This window comes from Tursiops truncatus, chromosome 3 (genome assembly GCF_011762595.2).
Source record: "Tursiops truncatus isolate mTurTru1 chromosome 3, mTurTru1.mat.Y, whole genome shotgun sequence".
NCBI classification, from domain to species: Eukaryota; Metazoa; Chordata; class Mammalia; order Artiodactyla; family Delphinidae; genus Tursiops; species Tursiops truncatus.
The window spans coordinates 160,026,670-160,044,362 of record NC_047036.1 but is presented as its reverse complement, the minus strand read 5'-3'; the positions used below and the strand labels follow the sequence as shown (position 1 = coordinate 160,044,362).

The 17,693-nt window shown below is 54.6% G+C and overlaps 1 protein-coding gene and 1 long non-coding RNA gene across 19 annotated transcripts in view; one reads left to right on the top strand and one right to left on the bottom strand.

Annotated features, from left to right (window-relative positions):
- CRTC1 (CREB regulated transcription coactivator 1) overlaps nt 1–9,939 on the bottom strand; it is a 75,582-nt gene extending 65,643 nt beyond the window's left edge. For 8 of the 18 annotated variants that reach the window (XM_073803110.1, XM_073803116.1, XM_073803117.1 and 5 more), the window contains exon 1: nt 9,776–9,935. In XM_073803110.1, coding sequence (XP_073659211.1) covers nt 9,776–9,901 — 126 coding nt within the window. In that variant the 5' untranslated portion in view covers nt 9,902–9,935. Of the gene's footprint in view, nt 1–9,775 lie in introns of all 18 variants that reach the window. The other 10 variants (XM_073803104.1, XM_073803109.1, XM_073803114.1 and 7 more) reach the window with 5 other exon arrangements.
- A 273-nt stretch (nt 9,940–10,212) lies between these two features.
- LOC141278383 (uncharacterized) lies at nt 10,213–17,592 on the top strand. The gene is made up of 3 exons (XR_012331055.1): nt 10,213–10,309; nt 11,963–12,019; nt 15,764–17,592. It is a non-coding gene; the product is annotated as an uncharacterized lncRNA (long non-coding RNA).
- The last annotated feature ends 101 nt before the right edge of the window (nt 17,593–17,693 follow it).

The following is a 17,693-nucleotide window of genomic DNA, read 5'->3' as shown; positions in this document are numbered from 1 at the left end:
TAGGGCCCTCCATCACCCGCCCCACCTCCCTCCCCAGCCCTCTGCCCGTGCAGTCTATGCTCCTCAAGCCCTTCCCTCCACGCACAGGGTTCCAGCAGCCTGGAAGGCTCTGCCTCATCCCGACCGGCTGGCCAACTCCCAGAGCCGCATGAGACAGGGGAAAACGTGTGGTGACCTGGGTCTGTCCAAAGGGGTCAAATCCCAGCTCTCCCACCTCGAATGTTCTGTGACATTTGCTCTCTGAGCCGTGGTTTCCCCCTCAGTAAACCCGGGAGGATGCCGTCAGCTGCCTGGGGTGTTGATATGTCGCCAGGCTCAAGGTCTGCACCTCAAGGAACCGGGGGCCTCTACCGACCCCTTCTCGCCTGCACAATCCTGGCACGCGGGGGAGCACAGGAGCAGGGCTTCCCAGCCTCGGCACCCACCGACATCAGGGGCCTCGTGCACACTGCAGGGTGTGGAGCAGCACCCCTGGTCTCCGTTCACCAGATGCCAGGAACACCCACCGCCCCAAGTCATGACAACCCAAGATGTCCCCAGACGTTGCCAAATGCCCGCAGAGGCAGAACCGGCCGGGGTGAGCACCCTGGAGCACCCATTTTTGACGCTTCCCTACCACTGCACTCGGGCGGTCTCTCCCCAGGCCAGACCCCACCCCTGACATCCACATGGCATCTTCCAGAGGGTCCCTGTTTAAAAAGAAATCCCCAGCATCAAGGACTCTGAATCCCAGCCCCTGAGGCGCCAGTACCCTGTCTCACGGAACAGCATGGAAGGCAGCCTGTACCACTGAGCTGAAACCAGAAGCCCCCGGCGCCGAGAGCGGCAGAGGAGGCCCAGCACTCAGCCTTCGGGACGCCCGCAACGGCCCAATGCTGACCCACAGTAACCTAAGTGACCCCGAGCAGGACCAGAAGGCCCACTGCGTGGACAAGAGTCATCTGGCACTCTGCCCCCGAGCCAGCCTTGGGGACAGTGACAGCAGAACCCTCCCTGGTGGTACGGACCGACAATTACCACCAGGCCACCAACCAAGGGCCAGACAGCCCACTTACCCCTCTGACGGAGGCCAACCCTATCCCTCCACCTGGCACAGCCCTGGTGACCCCGGTGTCCGGGCCTCCCAGCAAGGCCCACATGGCAGGGTCCTCAGATCCCCACTCAGAACTCAGGTCCCCACCCAGACCTCCAGAAGCAGGATCTTGGGGGAGCCCAGAGTCTGCATCCTTTAGTTCCAAGGTGGTTCAGAGACCCCCAAGAGTGACAGAACCACTGCCCACCATCCTCCCAACCTTCCTTGTTGCTCTTGGTCAGTGGGGCTCAAACTGTGGGTGACAGCCATTGGCCCAGGGCCAGCAAACTCCTGTAAAGAGCCAGATGGTAGATATCTCCACCTCTTTAAGCCATCAGGTCTCTGCGGCAATGACTCAACTGCCACAGACAAGGCATGAATGAATGGGCGTGGCTGTGTTCTAATAAAACTTTATTTACAAAAAAACAGGTGTAGCTGGCTGAGCCCTGGATTACTGGGTTATGAAACCAATTCAGTGGGTCCCTGGCATTTTATAATAAACAGAAGGGAACCAATTATATCAACTTTGCACACACACAGGGAGGGCTGGACTCCTTGGAGAAAACTGTTTCAATTGTATGTTTGTTGGTGGCGGCTGTTATGACACGAAACACAAATTTCTAACAGTGGGTCACAGTCAAGGAAATGAGAAGGCGGCCTCGGAACTAAGCCCTCAGCTTCCATGCCTGTCCCTCAGCCAGTGACACCCTCCCCTCACCCAGCCACAGACCCCCCTGGTTCCACACCTACTGCAGGTCCAGCAAGCCCTCCTGGATTCCCCGGAGCAGGTGGGCCCCAGCACCGCACACCCTGTGCACCGGCCTCTACCTGGTGAATCAATATGCCCGGCAATTCCACTCCCGGGCATGTGCCCACAAGGTGAAAACAGGGGCTTGTGCAAATGCTTGCACACACATGTTCACAGCAGCACCATTCATGACAGTGAGAAAGCGGAAACAGGCCATACACCCATCAACAGGTAACAGATACACTAAATGTGGTCCATCCGCACAACGGAATATTATTTGGCCACAGAAAGGAATGACACTCTGACACGTGCTACGAAGTGGATGAACCTCAAAAACATCATGCTGAGTGAAAGAAGCCAAACACAAAAGGCCACATGTTGTATGGACCCATTTACATGAGACGTCCAGACACGCCAATCCACAGAGACAGAAAGTAGATTAGTGGTTGCCAGGAGATGGGGCAGGGGAGGATAGGGAGTGACTGCTCATGGGGACTGGATCTCCTTCTGGGGTGATGGAAATGTTCTGGAACTAGACAGAGGTGATGGCTGTGCAACACTGTGAATGTGCTAAATGCCACCGAAATGTGTATTAAAATGGTTCATTTTATGTGAATTTCACGTCAATTTTTTAAGGCTTTTTTTTCCAAAACAAGGTCACTCCGCATGGTTCCCGGGCTGGCCATGAGCTTTAGGAGGGTTCTCTACACAGGACCCCCGGCTGGCAGGGCCACTCAGCAGTCCCCTGTGGGAACAGAACCAGGGCTCTCCAAGAAAGCCTCCTTCCAAATGACAACTGGACCAATTAACCCAGAAGCGTGTCCCGTGCCAGCCACAGAGACTTCGGCACCCAGCCTGATCTAGACCATGGCTTTTATGGGAAAAGCGCCATGGGCACCGCACAAAGGTGTGTGTGATGGTGTCCCAAGGCTGCCGCCTCCAAGACGAGGACAATTAGTGACAGGAAACATGGAGTCCAGGGTCCAAGTCATGGGAGAAACAGGGGCGTGGTGGGAGAAACTGAGTCACGTTTCGGAAAAACCAAGGCCCACATGGGGCCAAGCAGGCTCTGGCAAGCTACTGAAGGTTCTAGTTTGTGTTCTTACTTCCTTGTTTCGGACACAGCGCGTGTGCTCATCCCAGAGCTACACGTCAGTTCTGCCTCTTCCCGGCTGGGATGCAGCACTGGGCCTCAGCTTCCCCATGGGCACAATGGCAAAGCCGACCCTCCTCTCCGGTAGGAGGGGCTGAGCAACAAGAATGGGGATGAGTGAAAGCCACACGGCGCCCGGCAGGGGGCAGGACCCGAGAGTGCAAAGGACAGACTTTACCCCTGACCACACTGTGACCATACTCTTGGTCAGCTCCTGACAAGATGCCCCTCCTGCCCCAGGGCCTTTGCTCTAGCTGCTGTTTCTCAGGCTTGTTCACCATCACCACCAGGCCCAGGACAGAGCGAGAGTCCCCAGTTCCTGACAATGGGTGTGTGACGGATCCACTCAAGGCCTCGAGGGGAACATGACCTGCCAAAGAAGGACACGTGTGCACATCTGCAGACAACCCTCAGGCCCACCGCCCCGAAGCGGGTTCCGCATGGTACCTGGACTCCGCGGGCTCTGTCTCAGCCCAGGAGAGTGTCCGCCAAATGACCGCCAAAGGCGGGGGGCGGGCATAAAACAACACAAATTCATTTTTGCACAGCTCGGGAGGCCAGACATCCAAAATCGAGGTGTCGGCAGGGCCACATTCCCTCTGGGGGCCCTAGGGGAGGATCCTCCCTTGCCTCTTCCAGCTTCTGGGGGCTCCACGCATCCCTGGCTCGTGGCTGCAACACTCCAATCTCTGCCTCCGTCATACATGGCCTCTCATACGTGAGTCCGGGTCTTCTCTTTTCGTGAGGACGCCAGTCATCTGACCACCTAAATCCAGGACAACCCCATCTTGAGATCCTTACCCTACTCACAGCTGCAGAGACCTTCTTTTCCAAATAAGGTCAGAGTCGCAGGTTCTGGGAGTCAGGATGTGGGCACATCTTCTTAGGGGCCCCCATGCAACCTATTACCGGGTGTGGCAGATCACCAGCTGGAGGGCACTGAGACTGCTGGGGCCTTCTGGAGGTGGGGTGCCGTGTACCCCATCCTCTCAACAGAGCAGCTCGGCGAGTCCTGCGTGCGTGTGTGTGTGTTAAGGCTGCAGATGGCACCAGACACTTGAAGCAGCCGGCACAGAGGCAAATGGTGCCAAAGCCCAGGATGGAGGCCAGGACTGGGGGCGGCCTCCACGCTCAGCTAACCCGAGCCCCCGCTGCAAGGTGCCTGCGGCCCAGAGGCCCGTTTTCCAACAGCCTGTGCAGAGCCACCCCCGTCACAGGGTAGGGCCGGGAGAACACCCTCCTTGAGCGCAGCCAGAGCTGGCAGCCCTGGCTGGGCCACCGTGGACTGCTTTGCACGCGGGCTTTTTCTGGCCCAGGTGCTGCTCCCTGGGATGCTCAGTGATCAGTTACAGGCAGAGCCTCCTGTGCCCTGAGCCCCCGGCAAGTGGGCGACGCGCCCCCATCTCTTCCCCTCACCTCCCACATCCGGTCCACCCACACGTCCAGTCATCTCTGCTGGCAAAATCCACCACTCCGGCCACTGCCACGGCCACCTCCCTGCTCAAGCCACCTTCTCCATTCCCCAGCCGGGATGCTACAGCGGCCTCGCACCATCTGCCTGCTTCCCTTCTCACCCCCTTGCCCACTCAGCTCACAGCCATCTTTGTAAGACACGAAGCATCCTTGAATGATTACATGGAGAGTTACCATTTGAGAGTGACCAGCAACTCCACTCCTCGGCGTATACACCCAAGGGAAAGGAAGACCCGCGTCCACACAAGCACTGGGACACAAACGTCCGCAGCAGCACTAGTCACAGCAGCCAAAAAGGTGGAAACATCCCGAGTGTCCACGGATGAACAAATGGATACGCGAAATGCAGTGTATCCACACCATGGAGTATTATTCAGCCTTAAAGAGTAATGAAGTAACGGACAGTGGTGGCTACACGACACTGTAAACGTACTTAATACCACTGACCTGTACACTTATCAATGGTTAAGATGGTAAATTAGGAACTTCCCTGGTGGTCCAGTGGGTAAGACTCTGAGCTCCCAATGCAGGGGGCCTGGGTTTGATCCCTCGTCAGGGAACTAGATCCCGCATGCCGCAACTAAGAAGTCTGCACGCTGCAACTAAAGATCCCACATGTCGCAACGAAGATCCTGAGTGCCTCATCTAAGACCCGGCACAGCCAAAATAAATAAAATAAATACATAAATGTTAAAAAAAAAGATGGTAAACTGTATGTTTTGTATATTTTACCACAATTCTTAATAAAGAAAGGAAGGACTGATACACCCTACAATATGCATGAACCTCGGAAACATCAAGCTGAGCAAAAAAAGTCAGACATAAAAAGCTACGTGTTATATGATTCCATTTATATGAAATGTCCAGAACAGGCAAATCCACAGAGACAGAAAGTAGATGAGTGGTTGCCAGGAGTGTGGGAGGGGGAATGGGGAGTGACTGCTAAGGGGACGGGGTTTCCTTCTGGGGTGATGGAAATGTTCTAAAATTGGTGATGGTTGCACAACTCTGTGAATATGCTAAAAACCACTGGATGGTACACTTTATTTATTTTTTTGGCCGTGCCACGCGGCTTGAGGGATCTTAGTTCCCCGACCAGGGATTGAACCTGTGCCCCCTGCAGTGGAAACTCGGAGTCTTAACCACTGGACCACCAGGGAAGTCCCTAGATGGTGCACTTTTCTTTTTTCTTTTTTGGCTGCGTTGGGTCTTCGGTGCTGCATGCAGGCTTTCTCTCTAGTTGGGGTGAGTGGAGGCTACTCTTCATTGAGGTGCGTTGGCTTCTCTTGGTGCGGAGCACGGGCTCTAGGCACACGGGCTTCACTAGTTGCGGTGTGTGGGCTCAGTAGTTGTGGCGCGTGGGCTCAGTAGTTGTGGCTCGCGGGCTCTAGAGTGCGTGCTCAGTAGTTGTGGCGCACGGGCTTAGTTGCTCCGCGGCACGTGGGATCTTCCTGGGGCCAGGGCTGTCCCCTACATTGGCAGGCGGATTCTTAACCACTGTGCCACCAGGCAAGTCCCAGTACACTTTAAATGAGTGGTTTGAATGTATTGGGAATGATATCTCAATAAAGCTATTACAAAAACAAGCAAAGGATCAGGCCACTGACCATCACAGACCCTCCCAGGGCCCCTCCCTCAGGGGCCAGCCGCATCTCTCCTCTCTCTCTCTCAATATGCCAGCCTCAACCTCGCCAAGCCCTTCCCACCTCGGGGCCTCTGCACCTGCCTCCCTCACAAGGGACACCCTTCCCCAGCATGGGGTGGGGGTGGGGGGCGCGGGGGCCTCTGTCTCACTGTCCAGGTGCCAGCCTCCCGCCCTAGCCAGTCCTAGCACATTGCTTTGCTTCTTCTGAGAGCATCGGCCTCATTTATCTGTAGCAATTCTCTCCTGTCTCCACTAAAACCATGCCGGCTCCCCAAGAGCATGGCCCTCACATGCCTCATATGCTGCTGGCTCCCCAGTACCTAATACAGTCCCTGGGACGTGCTGGGCAAATAAAAATGTCATTTTGTGGAATAAGCAAGCTACCCTTGCTCACAGATCAGGATTCTGAGACCCAGAGAGGTTAAGAAACCTGCCCGAAGTCACACAGCAGAGCACCACAGCCCTCTCTGCACATCAGGCTGCCCATGTCTGAGGACGAGAAAGGAGCATTCGTGCACTCACCTCTCTACCCTGCGACCCAAAAGTGGACGTCACACCCCATCCGCCACCCGAACTAGCCCTTGGGGTACCTGCCCCTGGGTGAAGTGACAGCATGGATCTACTCATCAGGCTCAACACCTGCTGACCGGCCTTTCACAAGGGAAGGCACTGCGGGTGCACCCATCACGACCGAGGGCCGTGCACAGACACACATCGACACGAGCGTCCCCGCTCGCTCCGGGAGTGGGCGTGCTGACCTGTGGAATTCCCCTGAGAAGAGCAGGTACCAACTGGGCCACGTCCCACCTGTTCTCAGGTGAAACGTTTGTGTCTACCGCAGGCGGAGGCAGCGCAGAAGGCTGCAGCCATAGGAGGGTGAGCAGGAGGAGACCCTGCATCAGGCGGGTTCGCTCACATGCACCAGACACTGCTGATGTACCACGTGCCATGTGCAATAGCCGGAAAAGGCTGGGAAAGAGCTTGCCCATCCTGGTCTCAGGTGCAGGCAAAGCCACCAGCCTGCCCACAGTGGCACAGCCGTATTGATGGGTGCGGAGTTTTGAACTATCTGCCCGGGTGCAAAGCTCGCACCCCTGCCCACACAGCGTTTCCTTCAAACTGAAGGTATCTCGGCCTTGACACTGCTGACACCTGGGGCCGGATCACTGTCTATGGTGGGAGCCGTCTATGCATCGTAGGGTGCATCCCTGCTCTCTACTCACTAGATGCCAGTAGCAGCCCTTCCCCTAGTCGAGACAACCAAAAATGTCATTGCCAAATGTCCCCTGAGGACAGAATCACCCCCAATAGAGAACACTGCTCTGCCTGTAAAAATCTAGTATAAGTGCACCTCCGCCCAGGGCCCAAGCCCACCCTACCTCCCCAACTCCCGAAGTAAAGGAAGGCAACAGGGCGAGGGAGGAAAGAGATGGGAAACGGTTACCAGGGGCCGAGAGAACTGCTGTCTGCGAATCTTAAAAATCTTTTCTACATCCATCAACCAATGAATGGATAAACAAATGTGGTCCAGCCATACAAAGGAATACTACTCAGCCATAAAAAGGAAAGAAGCTTCCTGATACACGCTACAATGTAGATGAACCTTGAAAACATTAGGCTGAGCGAAAGAAGCCAGACGCAAAAGGCCACATCTTGTATGAGTCCATTTATATGACACGTCCAGAACAGGTAAATCCATAAAGACAGAAAACTTGGTGGCTGCCAGGGGCTGGGGGGAGGGGCACATGAGAAGTGATTGCTAATGGGTGTGGAGTTTCTCTGAGGAATGATGAAAACATTCTGGAATTAGACAGTGGTGATGGTTGCACAACTCTGTAAATGTACTAAAAACCACTGAACTGTACACTTTAAACAAGTGAATTATATGGTACTATCTCAATAAAGTTGTTATTTTAAAGGTATCTTTTCAACAACAATTCAAAAACAAACAAACAAAAAGACACCAATAATTCATTTCCAACCCTAAAGCAGAAACCAGGCCTTGGATCATGAAGAACTGTCAAGAACCAGTGTGACCCCTTCTTTCTTGTCACACCACATACATTTGACACCTACTGCATGCTAGCACACACTACATGCTGCAGACAAGATGAAGTGGACACTCCTGCACTCAGAAGCCCTGACGTATGGGCAATGAAAGCTGCGCGCTTTCATTCATTCATTCATTCACCAACCACATCCTGAGCGAGGCCGCAAGCGGCTGGAGCAGGGACAAGCAGCACCTGGCCGACAGTGAGCACCCGACTGATATAGCTGAACAAACGCACGGAAATGAAGACACACATTCTAGTCTTAAGGTCATGATCTCAAAGAGAAACAAGCAACTAATTAAAAAGTAACGTCACCCCAAAAGCCCACCTGAGGAATCAGAAACTGAGGCTCACGGCATGGAGGTAGGTCTGCCTAGGCCAGTCAGATCGGACGCCAAATCCAGAAACCAGCGGGGTGGGTGTCTGCAGCTCCCACTCAACCCCTCCCCAAGGCCCCAGGGTACAGCAGAGGGGTCCCATCGCTCTGCAGGATCGAAGCAGAGATTTACTGCCACCTGTGCAAAGCATGCTCCCCTCCCTGACCCACGAGGAAGGGCTTGCTAGACACACTCCACAAGGGAGGATACCGAGACCCAAGGAGCTTGGCACCTCACGGTGGTCGCCAGAGAGCTGGGGCCCAGAAGAAGGGCCAGGACCCCCAACCCCAGCCACAACCAAGCCCCTGCTCCAGGCCTACAGCGGCTTCCCAGATGAGGTTAGCAGGTAACCGGGCCTGCTCCTGCACACCAAAAGCACCCAGCCATCTGAAGAACTGTCCCTCCATCCTGGTCCTGAGGGGCCAGGGGCCATCTGTGGCCAGCTGTACCTTGTCCTAGTGGGAGGAACATCACCTGGTCCCCACCATATGGGCTGCATGGGGAAGGGGCAGCTGTCAGCACTCCAAGCTCCAAGACAGCCCAATCTGCCTTCCTGATCCCGCCCAGGTCCCCACAGCGGAGGCCAGACCTTTCCCCCAGGTATCCAAAAGGGAGATACCTATCCCATCTCAGCTCTGCAAGTGGGGGTACCTGTCCTTCCCCCAACACTCAGGCAGTGAGTGCACAGGTGACAATGATGGAGAGACACCTGTCCCTTCAGGTAGCAATGGTGTGGGGGCAGCTGTCCCCCTCAGGTGCCAATGATATAGGAGCACCTATCCCCCCTCCCCAGTTAACAGTAATGCTTGCAAGCAGCACCCAGTTCACACACCTCAGTATCACTGCCCTAGGCAGCAGTGATATAAAGGCACCTATCCCCCTCAGGTAGCAGTGTGGGGACACCTTTCCCCCCTCAGGTACCAATGATGTAATGGCACCTGTTCCCTCCATGTAGTAATGATGTAGAGGCCCCTGCCCCTACAGGTAACAATGATGTAAAGACACCTGTCCCCCACTTCAGGTAGCAATGATGCAGGGACACCTTCACCCCTTCAGGTATCGATGATGTGGGGGCACCTGTCCCGCCCACGACGCCCGGGGCGTGGGGACACCTGTCCCCACGGGCCGAGCCAAGTCCCGCCCCCGCCGCGCGCGCCCCGCCCCCGCCGCGCGCCCCCCACCCCGTGCACGCGCCAGACACGCGCCCCCTGCCTCCCTCTCCGGCCCAGAGGGGTCGGCGCGGGCAGCCCCCTTACCCGCGCGGCCCGCGTCAGGCTCAGGTCCTTCATGACCTCCTCGAAAGCTGCCGTCTCCTCCGCTTGCTTCTGGTTGTGCAGGGCGATCTTCTCGCTGAATTTCCGCGGATTGTTCGAAGTCGCCATCTTCTCGCCGCCTCCTCCTCCTCCTCCTCCTCCTCCTCCACCTCCTCGCCCCCCCCACTCGCCGGTGCCACCACGCAAGCGCCGGCCGGACCCGCGGGCGGCGGGCAGTGCGCAGGCGCGCCGGCTGTAGTGAGAGCGGCACATGCGCACAGGAGTGGCGCGCGGCGCGGGGGCGATAGCGCATGCGCGCGCCTCGGCGGCGCGCTTAGAGGCCAGAAGGGGAGGCGGGAGAGGGAGGGTGGAGTTTTCGGCGCAGTCGCAGTGAGCCGCCTCCTGGCCCGCTGGACAGCGGCCGTCTGGCTGTTGGGCAAGGGACAGGCTGGGCCGCTGGAGCTCCCAAGAGAGAGACTCCTGGACGCAAACCCTTCCAGGTCACCAAGATGGAGCCAGCACCCATCCCAAGGACAGGTAGCACTCGAGGCTGAGCCTGGGCTCGGACCAGTTCAGCTCAGAGACCAGTTCAGGGCGTTGCTCATCCATGCATGCATTCATTCATTTATGGAGCGCCTATGTGTGCCAAGTGTACTGGGGGAACGGCGTGAGCAAGCAGACGTGGTCCCTGCCCTCATGGGATGCACAGTCGGGGCGGGGGGATGGAACATAACCCACCAACAAATGACCCGAGAACTTTTCAGATGGAGAGAAATGTGATGTGGAAAATAAAACCAATGATGGGCCAGGAGGAGAGTGATGTTAGGAAGGGAGGCTCCTATGGCCAACATGGTTTTGGGGGTGCGATCAGTCCCCAGCCCAAAATCCCAATGTCGTCCTTAACACCTTTCTTTCCCTGTTCCTATCCCCTATCCAGTTCCTATTTTCTGGATCCTTAAGCTCAGAGAACTGGAGCTACATAGCTTTAGCCTCCTCTCTGTGAATTTCTCCAGTCCAATTTTGCTCAAGGAAGCCAGCTTTGCCATGGGGTGCTAAAGGACAGGTCCAGAAATCCCACCCAGACCCATCAGTGAAAGGGACAGCAGAGTCTCCCCGATGATGAGGTGGGGGGGGCAGGTGACCTAGAGAGGCAAGAGGGATTCTGACACCTAGTTGTCTCTCCCCAGACAGAGGGACCCCAACCACCAATGTCAAAGTTTGTATTCAAGAGGCTCCAGGGATTTCGGAGCATGGGTGGGGCAGAAGCCAGGAGGGGCAGCCAGGGGAATTGGGGGCATCTCTAATTGCACAACAAGCACACTTTTTTACCAGGGCGAGGGATGGCTGGAGGGGACACTGATGGAGATCATAGGGGGAAACCAACATTTTCCAAACATGCTTTTATTTATATTTTACAACAGTTTAATGAAAAGTCCACATTAAATACATACACATACATAGATTTTAATTTGGAGTGTCCTGGGCACTGCCACTGCTCTATTTTATCCTTCTGGTTCATATGGTTTTGAGCACTTTATTGGACTTCTAGCCTTTTTGCCTAGCAAGTATCTGCCACCTATCTGGGGTGTCAACAACCAACTACCCTTCAGGGAACCCTTTCCAACTTTCAGTCCCTGGTTTGTGGTAGAGCTGGTCTCACCACTCGCTCTCCCCACAGTCTCCCCTTCAAATTGGAAGCCTTGGCCAATCAGCAGAGCCATTGCTGTGACCAGCACGATTGGGTCAGGGCAGGCATGTGACCCAGTTTGCCCAATGAGATACAAGTCTGGAATTTTTGTTTGAAGCATGGGAAAGAGAAGCACCCTCTTTGCTTGGGTGGCTGATTTGAAGGGTAACACAGGTTTGCAGAGCCAGAGGTCACCACTTGAAGAGAGGTGGCCTGGGGAATTCCCTGGTGGTCTAGTGGTTAGGATTCTGTGCTTTCACTGCCGTGGCCTGGGTTCAATCCCTGGTTAGGGAACTGTCCTAGAAGTCGCACAGTACGCGTGGACCAAAAAAAAAAAAAAAAAAAAGGGAAAGGTGGCCTGAGAGTAAACCCACACAAAGGAAAACAGAACCAAATGTAGGCAAAGACACTCTCAGAATTCCTGCATCCAGCCATACCTGAAGCTAGACACTCCTGCCTTTTCAGTTATGTGAGCCAATAATTCATGCTCTTTTTTGCTGAAGTCGATTTGAAGTCCATCTTCTCTCCCTGGCACAGAGACTGAAGCTTCTGGGAGTCAGGTAAGGGACTGGACATTCTATTTATGTGACTTTTAGTCCCTGCCACCATCCTGAGATTGGAGAGGAAATAGTGACAGAGAGCAGGGACGGCAGCTGCCCATAACAAGTTAAGCGCCAGAGCCAGGACTGGAACTCGGGCCTGACAGCAGAGGTCGGCTTCCTTCTCTACACCAGGTTTTGTCAAGTTTAAATGAGGTTAATATATGTCAAGTGCTGGCTCATAATAAGTGCTCAAAAAATGCTGGTTACCCAGATCACTTACATAAGGCTGCACTAAGCCAGTTTCTGCACAGAAAGATGGAGGAGAAAAGATTTCAGGGGGAGCAGGGGCCACAGCAAGAGGCTATGCCCACAGGGCAGAGGTGAGGGGCCAGTGCTCACCCTACTCACCCCCGTTTACCCCGCACCCCAGCAGCAACTCGATCCATCCTAAACCCTGGTGATGAGTCAGAGGAAGCCACAAGCCTGCTTATTGCACAATGGCCAGACAGTGACCAAAGCCCTCCTCCCACTCCACTGACCCCCAGCCCTGTGAAGGGTGAGGCCAGGGCGTCTGGTGACCCAGGCAGAACCCAGCCCTGACTCTATCACTTTCTCCCTTCATCAAAGGCACCTTCCACCACCCAGTGTGGCCCGGGCAGGACTTCTGGAGCAGCTCATGGTCTTCGTAAAGGGGGGCGGATCTCATGCTCCCTATGACACTCAGAAAAAAATCCAATGGCCCGAAGGGTCCTCACACACCCTGGCCCCTCACTCCAGCCACCCTGGCTTCCTTGCTACTCCACCTCCAGGTCTTTGCATGTGCTGTTTCCTCTGCCTGCACTGCTCTCCCCCCAGATCCTTTCATGGCTGGCACCTTCTCATCTTTCAGACCTCTCCTCTGGCAGACCCACCCTGAGGGCGCTATCTAAAGTGTACCCTTGAATGTTTGTCCCATGATCCAGGAACATCCCACCCCCTGAAGGCAGCTGTGTCTGGAGTACTGTCTGCTCCCCTATAGACTGAGCAGAGATCAGAAGCTGAAAGTATGTTCACCCTTCTCAGACACTCTGGGGGCTTGAAGTTCCTGTGTGATGCAGAAAGAACACAGACACACCCAATTCCCTACTCCTAAGGCTTGTTCTCTGTTGATGGCTCTGAGCACTTTAGGCCTCATTTTATACTCATCTGTGTTCATTCTGTTTCCCTGGCTCCCCAGAGCTAACACAAGACTAGTCAGAAATGGGGAATTAGGAAGAGTTTGTTAAATGAATATGCCTGGGAAACTCCTATCTATCCCTCAAAACCCACCTCAAATGACCCCTCCTCCAGAAAGCCATTCCTGACCCCAAAGCAGAGCTGTTCCTCCCTCTGGACTCACACAGCCCTGGGTCCTTCTCCAGCCAACCCTGACCCAAAGGGATAAGGGATATCCCATTCTCTCTGTCTCTCTCTCTTTTTTTTTTTTTTTTTTTTGGCTGCACTGGGTCTTCATTGCGGAGCGCAGGCTCTTTGTTGTGGCACGTGAGCTTCTCTAGTTGCAGCACACAGACTGTCTAGTTGTGGTGCAGTGTGGGCTCAGTAGTTGCGGCACGCAGGCTTAGTTGCCCGCGGCATGTGGGAATCTTAGTTCCTTGACCAGGGATCGAACCCACGTCCCCTGCATTAGAAGGCAGACTCTTCATTTTTTCTTTTTTAATATTTATTTATTTATTTGGTTGTGCTGCGTCTTAGCTGTGGCAGGTGGGCTCCTTAGTTGTGGCTCACAGGCTCCTTAGTTGTGGCATGCGAACTCTTAGTTGCGGCATGCACGTGGGATCTAGTTCCCTGACCAGGGACTGAACCCCAGCCCCCAGCATTGGGAGCATGGAGTCAACCACTGAGCCACCAGGGACGTCCCGGAAGGTGGATTCTTAACCACTGGACCACCAGGGAAGTCCCAGGAGTATCCCATTCTTAAATAGCTTCCCTTGAGTTACAGAGCAAATCCAAGTGTGAGCTAAGAGGCAAGTCCTATAAGCTACTTCTTGCTGCCTCCATGATATAGTTTTCTCTCCTGTGCTCCATAACTTTGGCTGGCTCCCTTTTTTTCTCTGCCAGCTTCCCTAGCATCCTCTCCCACCCTTCCCTTTCTCATGTCCTCCATCCAGCCTTGTTGATCCTGCGTGGGCCTTTGCACAGGCTGTCTCCCTGCCTAGAATGCCCTTTCCCCTGCATCCAGGCCACAGCACCCCTCAACGTAAAGCTTCTAAATACAAGCTAAATTAAAACCTAAATTCCTGTGCGTTTCTGCGTGGCCCAGCCCTTGCCAATTCTCCAGCTGTGTGACAACAGGCAAGTGATTTCATGTCTCTGAGCTTCACTGTCCTCCCGTGTGAAATGCAGATAATGGCACTCCGCAGAGCAAGCTCTTGGGAAGATTAAATAGATAATGCATGTAAAGCACTTAGCTCAGCGCCTGCTTCCTCGCAAGCACTCAATAACTGTTAGGGAAGCAAAACCCTACATCGAGATGTTAGTTTTCATGGCTTGCTTTTCTGCACTGCCTTATATGGAATCTTAGTCAATCCAGGGTACCCACATTGCATGAAGGTGAACTCGGGCCATTGGGAGCTGGAAGGCAAGGAGGAAAACCATCCAGGGCCCGTCTTTGACTTCCAAACCAGGCCCTCATCAGACAGAGTTTTGAAAGGCAAAGCAAGAACCAGGTTTGATTATGAAGCGAAAGGGAAGAACCCGATGGGAGCCAGAAACACCAGACATGGAGCTCACTCCTTACGACCGAATAAGAGGTTAGAGGAGGACCCAGGCCCCTCAGCCCCCCACCGCAGGCTGAGTGTGGGGTGGAAGGTAGGACGGGGCGGACTGCCGGACTGCCAAGGAGGCTGGAGTTGAGGGGGCAGGGACCCAGGGGGATGGATCTAGGGTATGGTGGGGCAGAGCCAGCCGTCCAGTCCCCACCACAACAACCACCACGCTGAAGGGACATCTGGGGCAGGCCTTCCAGTGACACCAGAATGCCCTGAGACTTGGCTGAGCTCCAGCTAAACTGCCTCACAGAGCCCCCCGCTACCCGCTGTCCAAAAGCCCAGGACACTTACAGCCCCAATCTACTCCACAATAGAAGAGAAGGATTCCCCAACCTCTAGGGGTCAGTGGCTGCAGAAGAGATACAGCTGGCTTTTCTTTTTGGTGGCCCAGCATCTGGAGGCTGGGGAATCCCCATAATGGGAATTCAGCCTCTCCAATGACAACAGAGGCTCCAAAGCCAATGGTGTGATCAGTCAAATTATGGGCCTCAGTTCCCCTTCGTTTCTGTGTCCCACCCTTTGCCACACCGCTGTGCATTCTTCCTGCCTAAGGTAGGGGATATTTACCCAGCCCTGATTTTGAGCACATCATTTGCTTTGGCCAAAGGAATATGGGTAGGAGCAGCAGCACGAGAGTTCCGAATCTGGACCTTAGGAAGCCTCATGTGATCCCACTTGTCCTCTGGCACCATTGTAAGAGGAGAACATAGGTTGACTAGCTGCTGGTCCCAGGAAGATGCAAGGTAGGTGGAGCTGAACTTCCTGGTTACTCCACAGTCTTGCACCTGGAAGCAGAGCTGCTCAGCCAAGGGAAGCCTAGAACAAATACCCCACCCCAGCTGAGTCACAGACATGTGAAAAATATTTTTGCATGCCATTGAGACTTGGGGTTGCTTGTTACACAGCAGCAGCAGCTGACTAATACACTGAGGTACTAACTTTCCCCACTCCCTAGGGCACTGGAGCAGGACATGCTGGGCCAACAGGATGTTTCCAAGTGATGCAAAGACACAGCATTGGGGCAGGAGCATGTGGTTTCCAGGGGCAGCTATGGCGGAGTACCAATGGCAGTGCCAGTGGAGGCATCTGGATTCTGTGGTGGTGGCAGAAGTGACCTCACCAACCAGTTCCCTGGCATGATGTCAGCTAATCACCCTCGCCTCCTTGATTTCTACCACTTTCTGAGTCTGGTTTTCCAGCCTTCCTGCCACTTTTGTGAGGAACTGAACAGACTTCCAATGCACATTTTTGCTATTTAATTTGGCTGGTGTTTCCGCTGCTTGCAAATTAAAACCTTGACTTACATAAGATGGGGAAACCCCAGCATCTGTTACATTTATATTATAATTTTGGAACTGTTTGGGTTACAATTAGCAGAATATCTGACCACTAGTATCTTAAGTGGCACAGACATTGTGATTTTTCATAAAAAGGAGTCTGGAGGTAAGAGGTTCCGGGGTGGGACTGGTGCCCCCATGGTTTCAGGGCTCTGGGAGGCATCATCTCTGTGCCCGTCTTAACTTGCTCCTCGTGGCCACAAGATGGCTACAGAAGCTCCTGGCATCATGTCCTCGTGGGAAACAGTAAGGGAGGGAAGGGGGCAATAAAACCTTTCCTGTGTCCAGAAACCCCTACCCCAGACCTCCCCTTAAAACTTGCTGGCCAGAACTGGGAAATGTGCCCAGATCGAGAAAAACCCCCACAAAAGACGTTGCCAAGAATGGCTCAGCCAAATCCTAAATTAACCCCCGAGGCTGGGCACCAAACCATGGCTCTGTTGGTGAGGAGGGTGAAATGATCGCCGGGATGGCAACAAGCGGGGTCAGCCACAAGAATTAAGCTGGGCCCTTTGTTGTGGGCAGGAGCACGGCTTCGTGGCCCTCTTGCCCTGGGGGTCTGCAGGCCAATGGTGCCCACGGATCCTGGAGTGGATGAGACTCTGCTCCCACCACCCCACCCCAAAAGCTGTCATTTGTGCAACAAACATTCAGGCTGTGCCTCCTGGGACACATGGCCAGGTGCCCCTAATAAAACTGATGTGCCGAGGCTCCACCATGAGAAGCAAAAGCTCCAGGGCCCGTGAGAACAGAGGGGCTGGAGCTGCGTTCTCAGAGATGAAGCCAGGGGCGGGTTTCCAAGCTGGCCAGGTCTGGGGCAGATTCCCACCTCACACGGCTCCCCCGAGGCCCCCTTGGCCCTCGCTCACTGTGAGGCCCCAGAAGTCACACTTGGCCTCCCTCTAGCGGGCCTCCATCCCACCGTCCCAGGAGATGGCGTTTTCCCACAGCCCAAGCCCAGGTGCAGAGGGAGGCTCCTGCCGGCCACATCCAGGGCCACGGTGGGAAAGCAGGATATCTGGAAGCAGACGGGCTCTCCACAAGCTCAGTCCCTACGTGCCCAAGCTGCCCTGGGCCAAAGGTGAAGGAGGTGATGAGGTGATGAGCTCCAGACCCCTTCAGGGTGCTGTGCAGAGGAGGGCCAGGCTAGTCCAGGAGCATGTACACATGTGAGCTGTGTGTTTAATTGTGCGTGAGTGAGCATGTGAGCACGTTACACGGCCTATGAACAAGGCTACCTGTGAGTGTGACCACGTGGATGTGGGTGTCAGACGCATGAGTGCAGGTGTGCGTGTAAGCGTCTGCGTGCCTGTGTGCACGCATGTTCCGCCTCCCTCTGAAGGACACAAATGTGCACAAAGTGAAGATGCAAGCCAGTTTCTGCTAAATTAAAAACAGCTTTTTCGTGTTTTTAAAGTTTACAATACGAAAAATAATTTTCCTTTCTTCCGGGGGGGTGTGGGTGTGGAGAGGGAGGGGCAGGGGGCCCCTGAGAACATTCCATGAACCAGCCCAGACAGTTACGCACAATCGACCCAGTTAGATAGG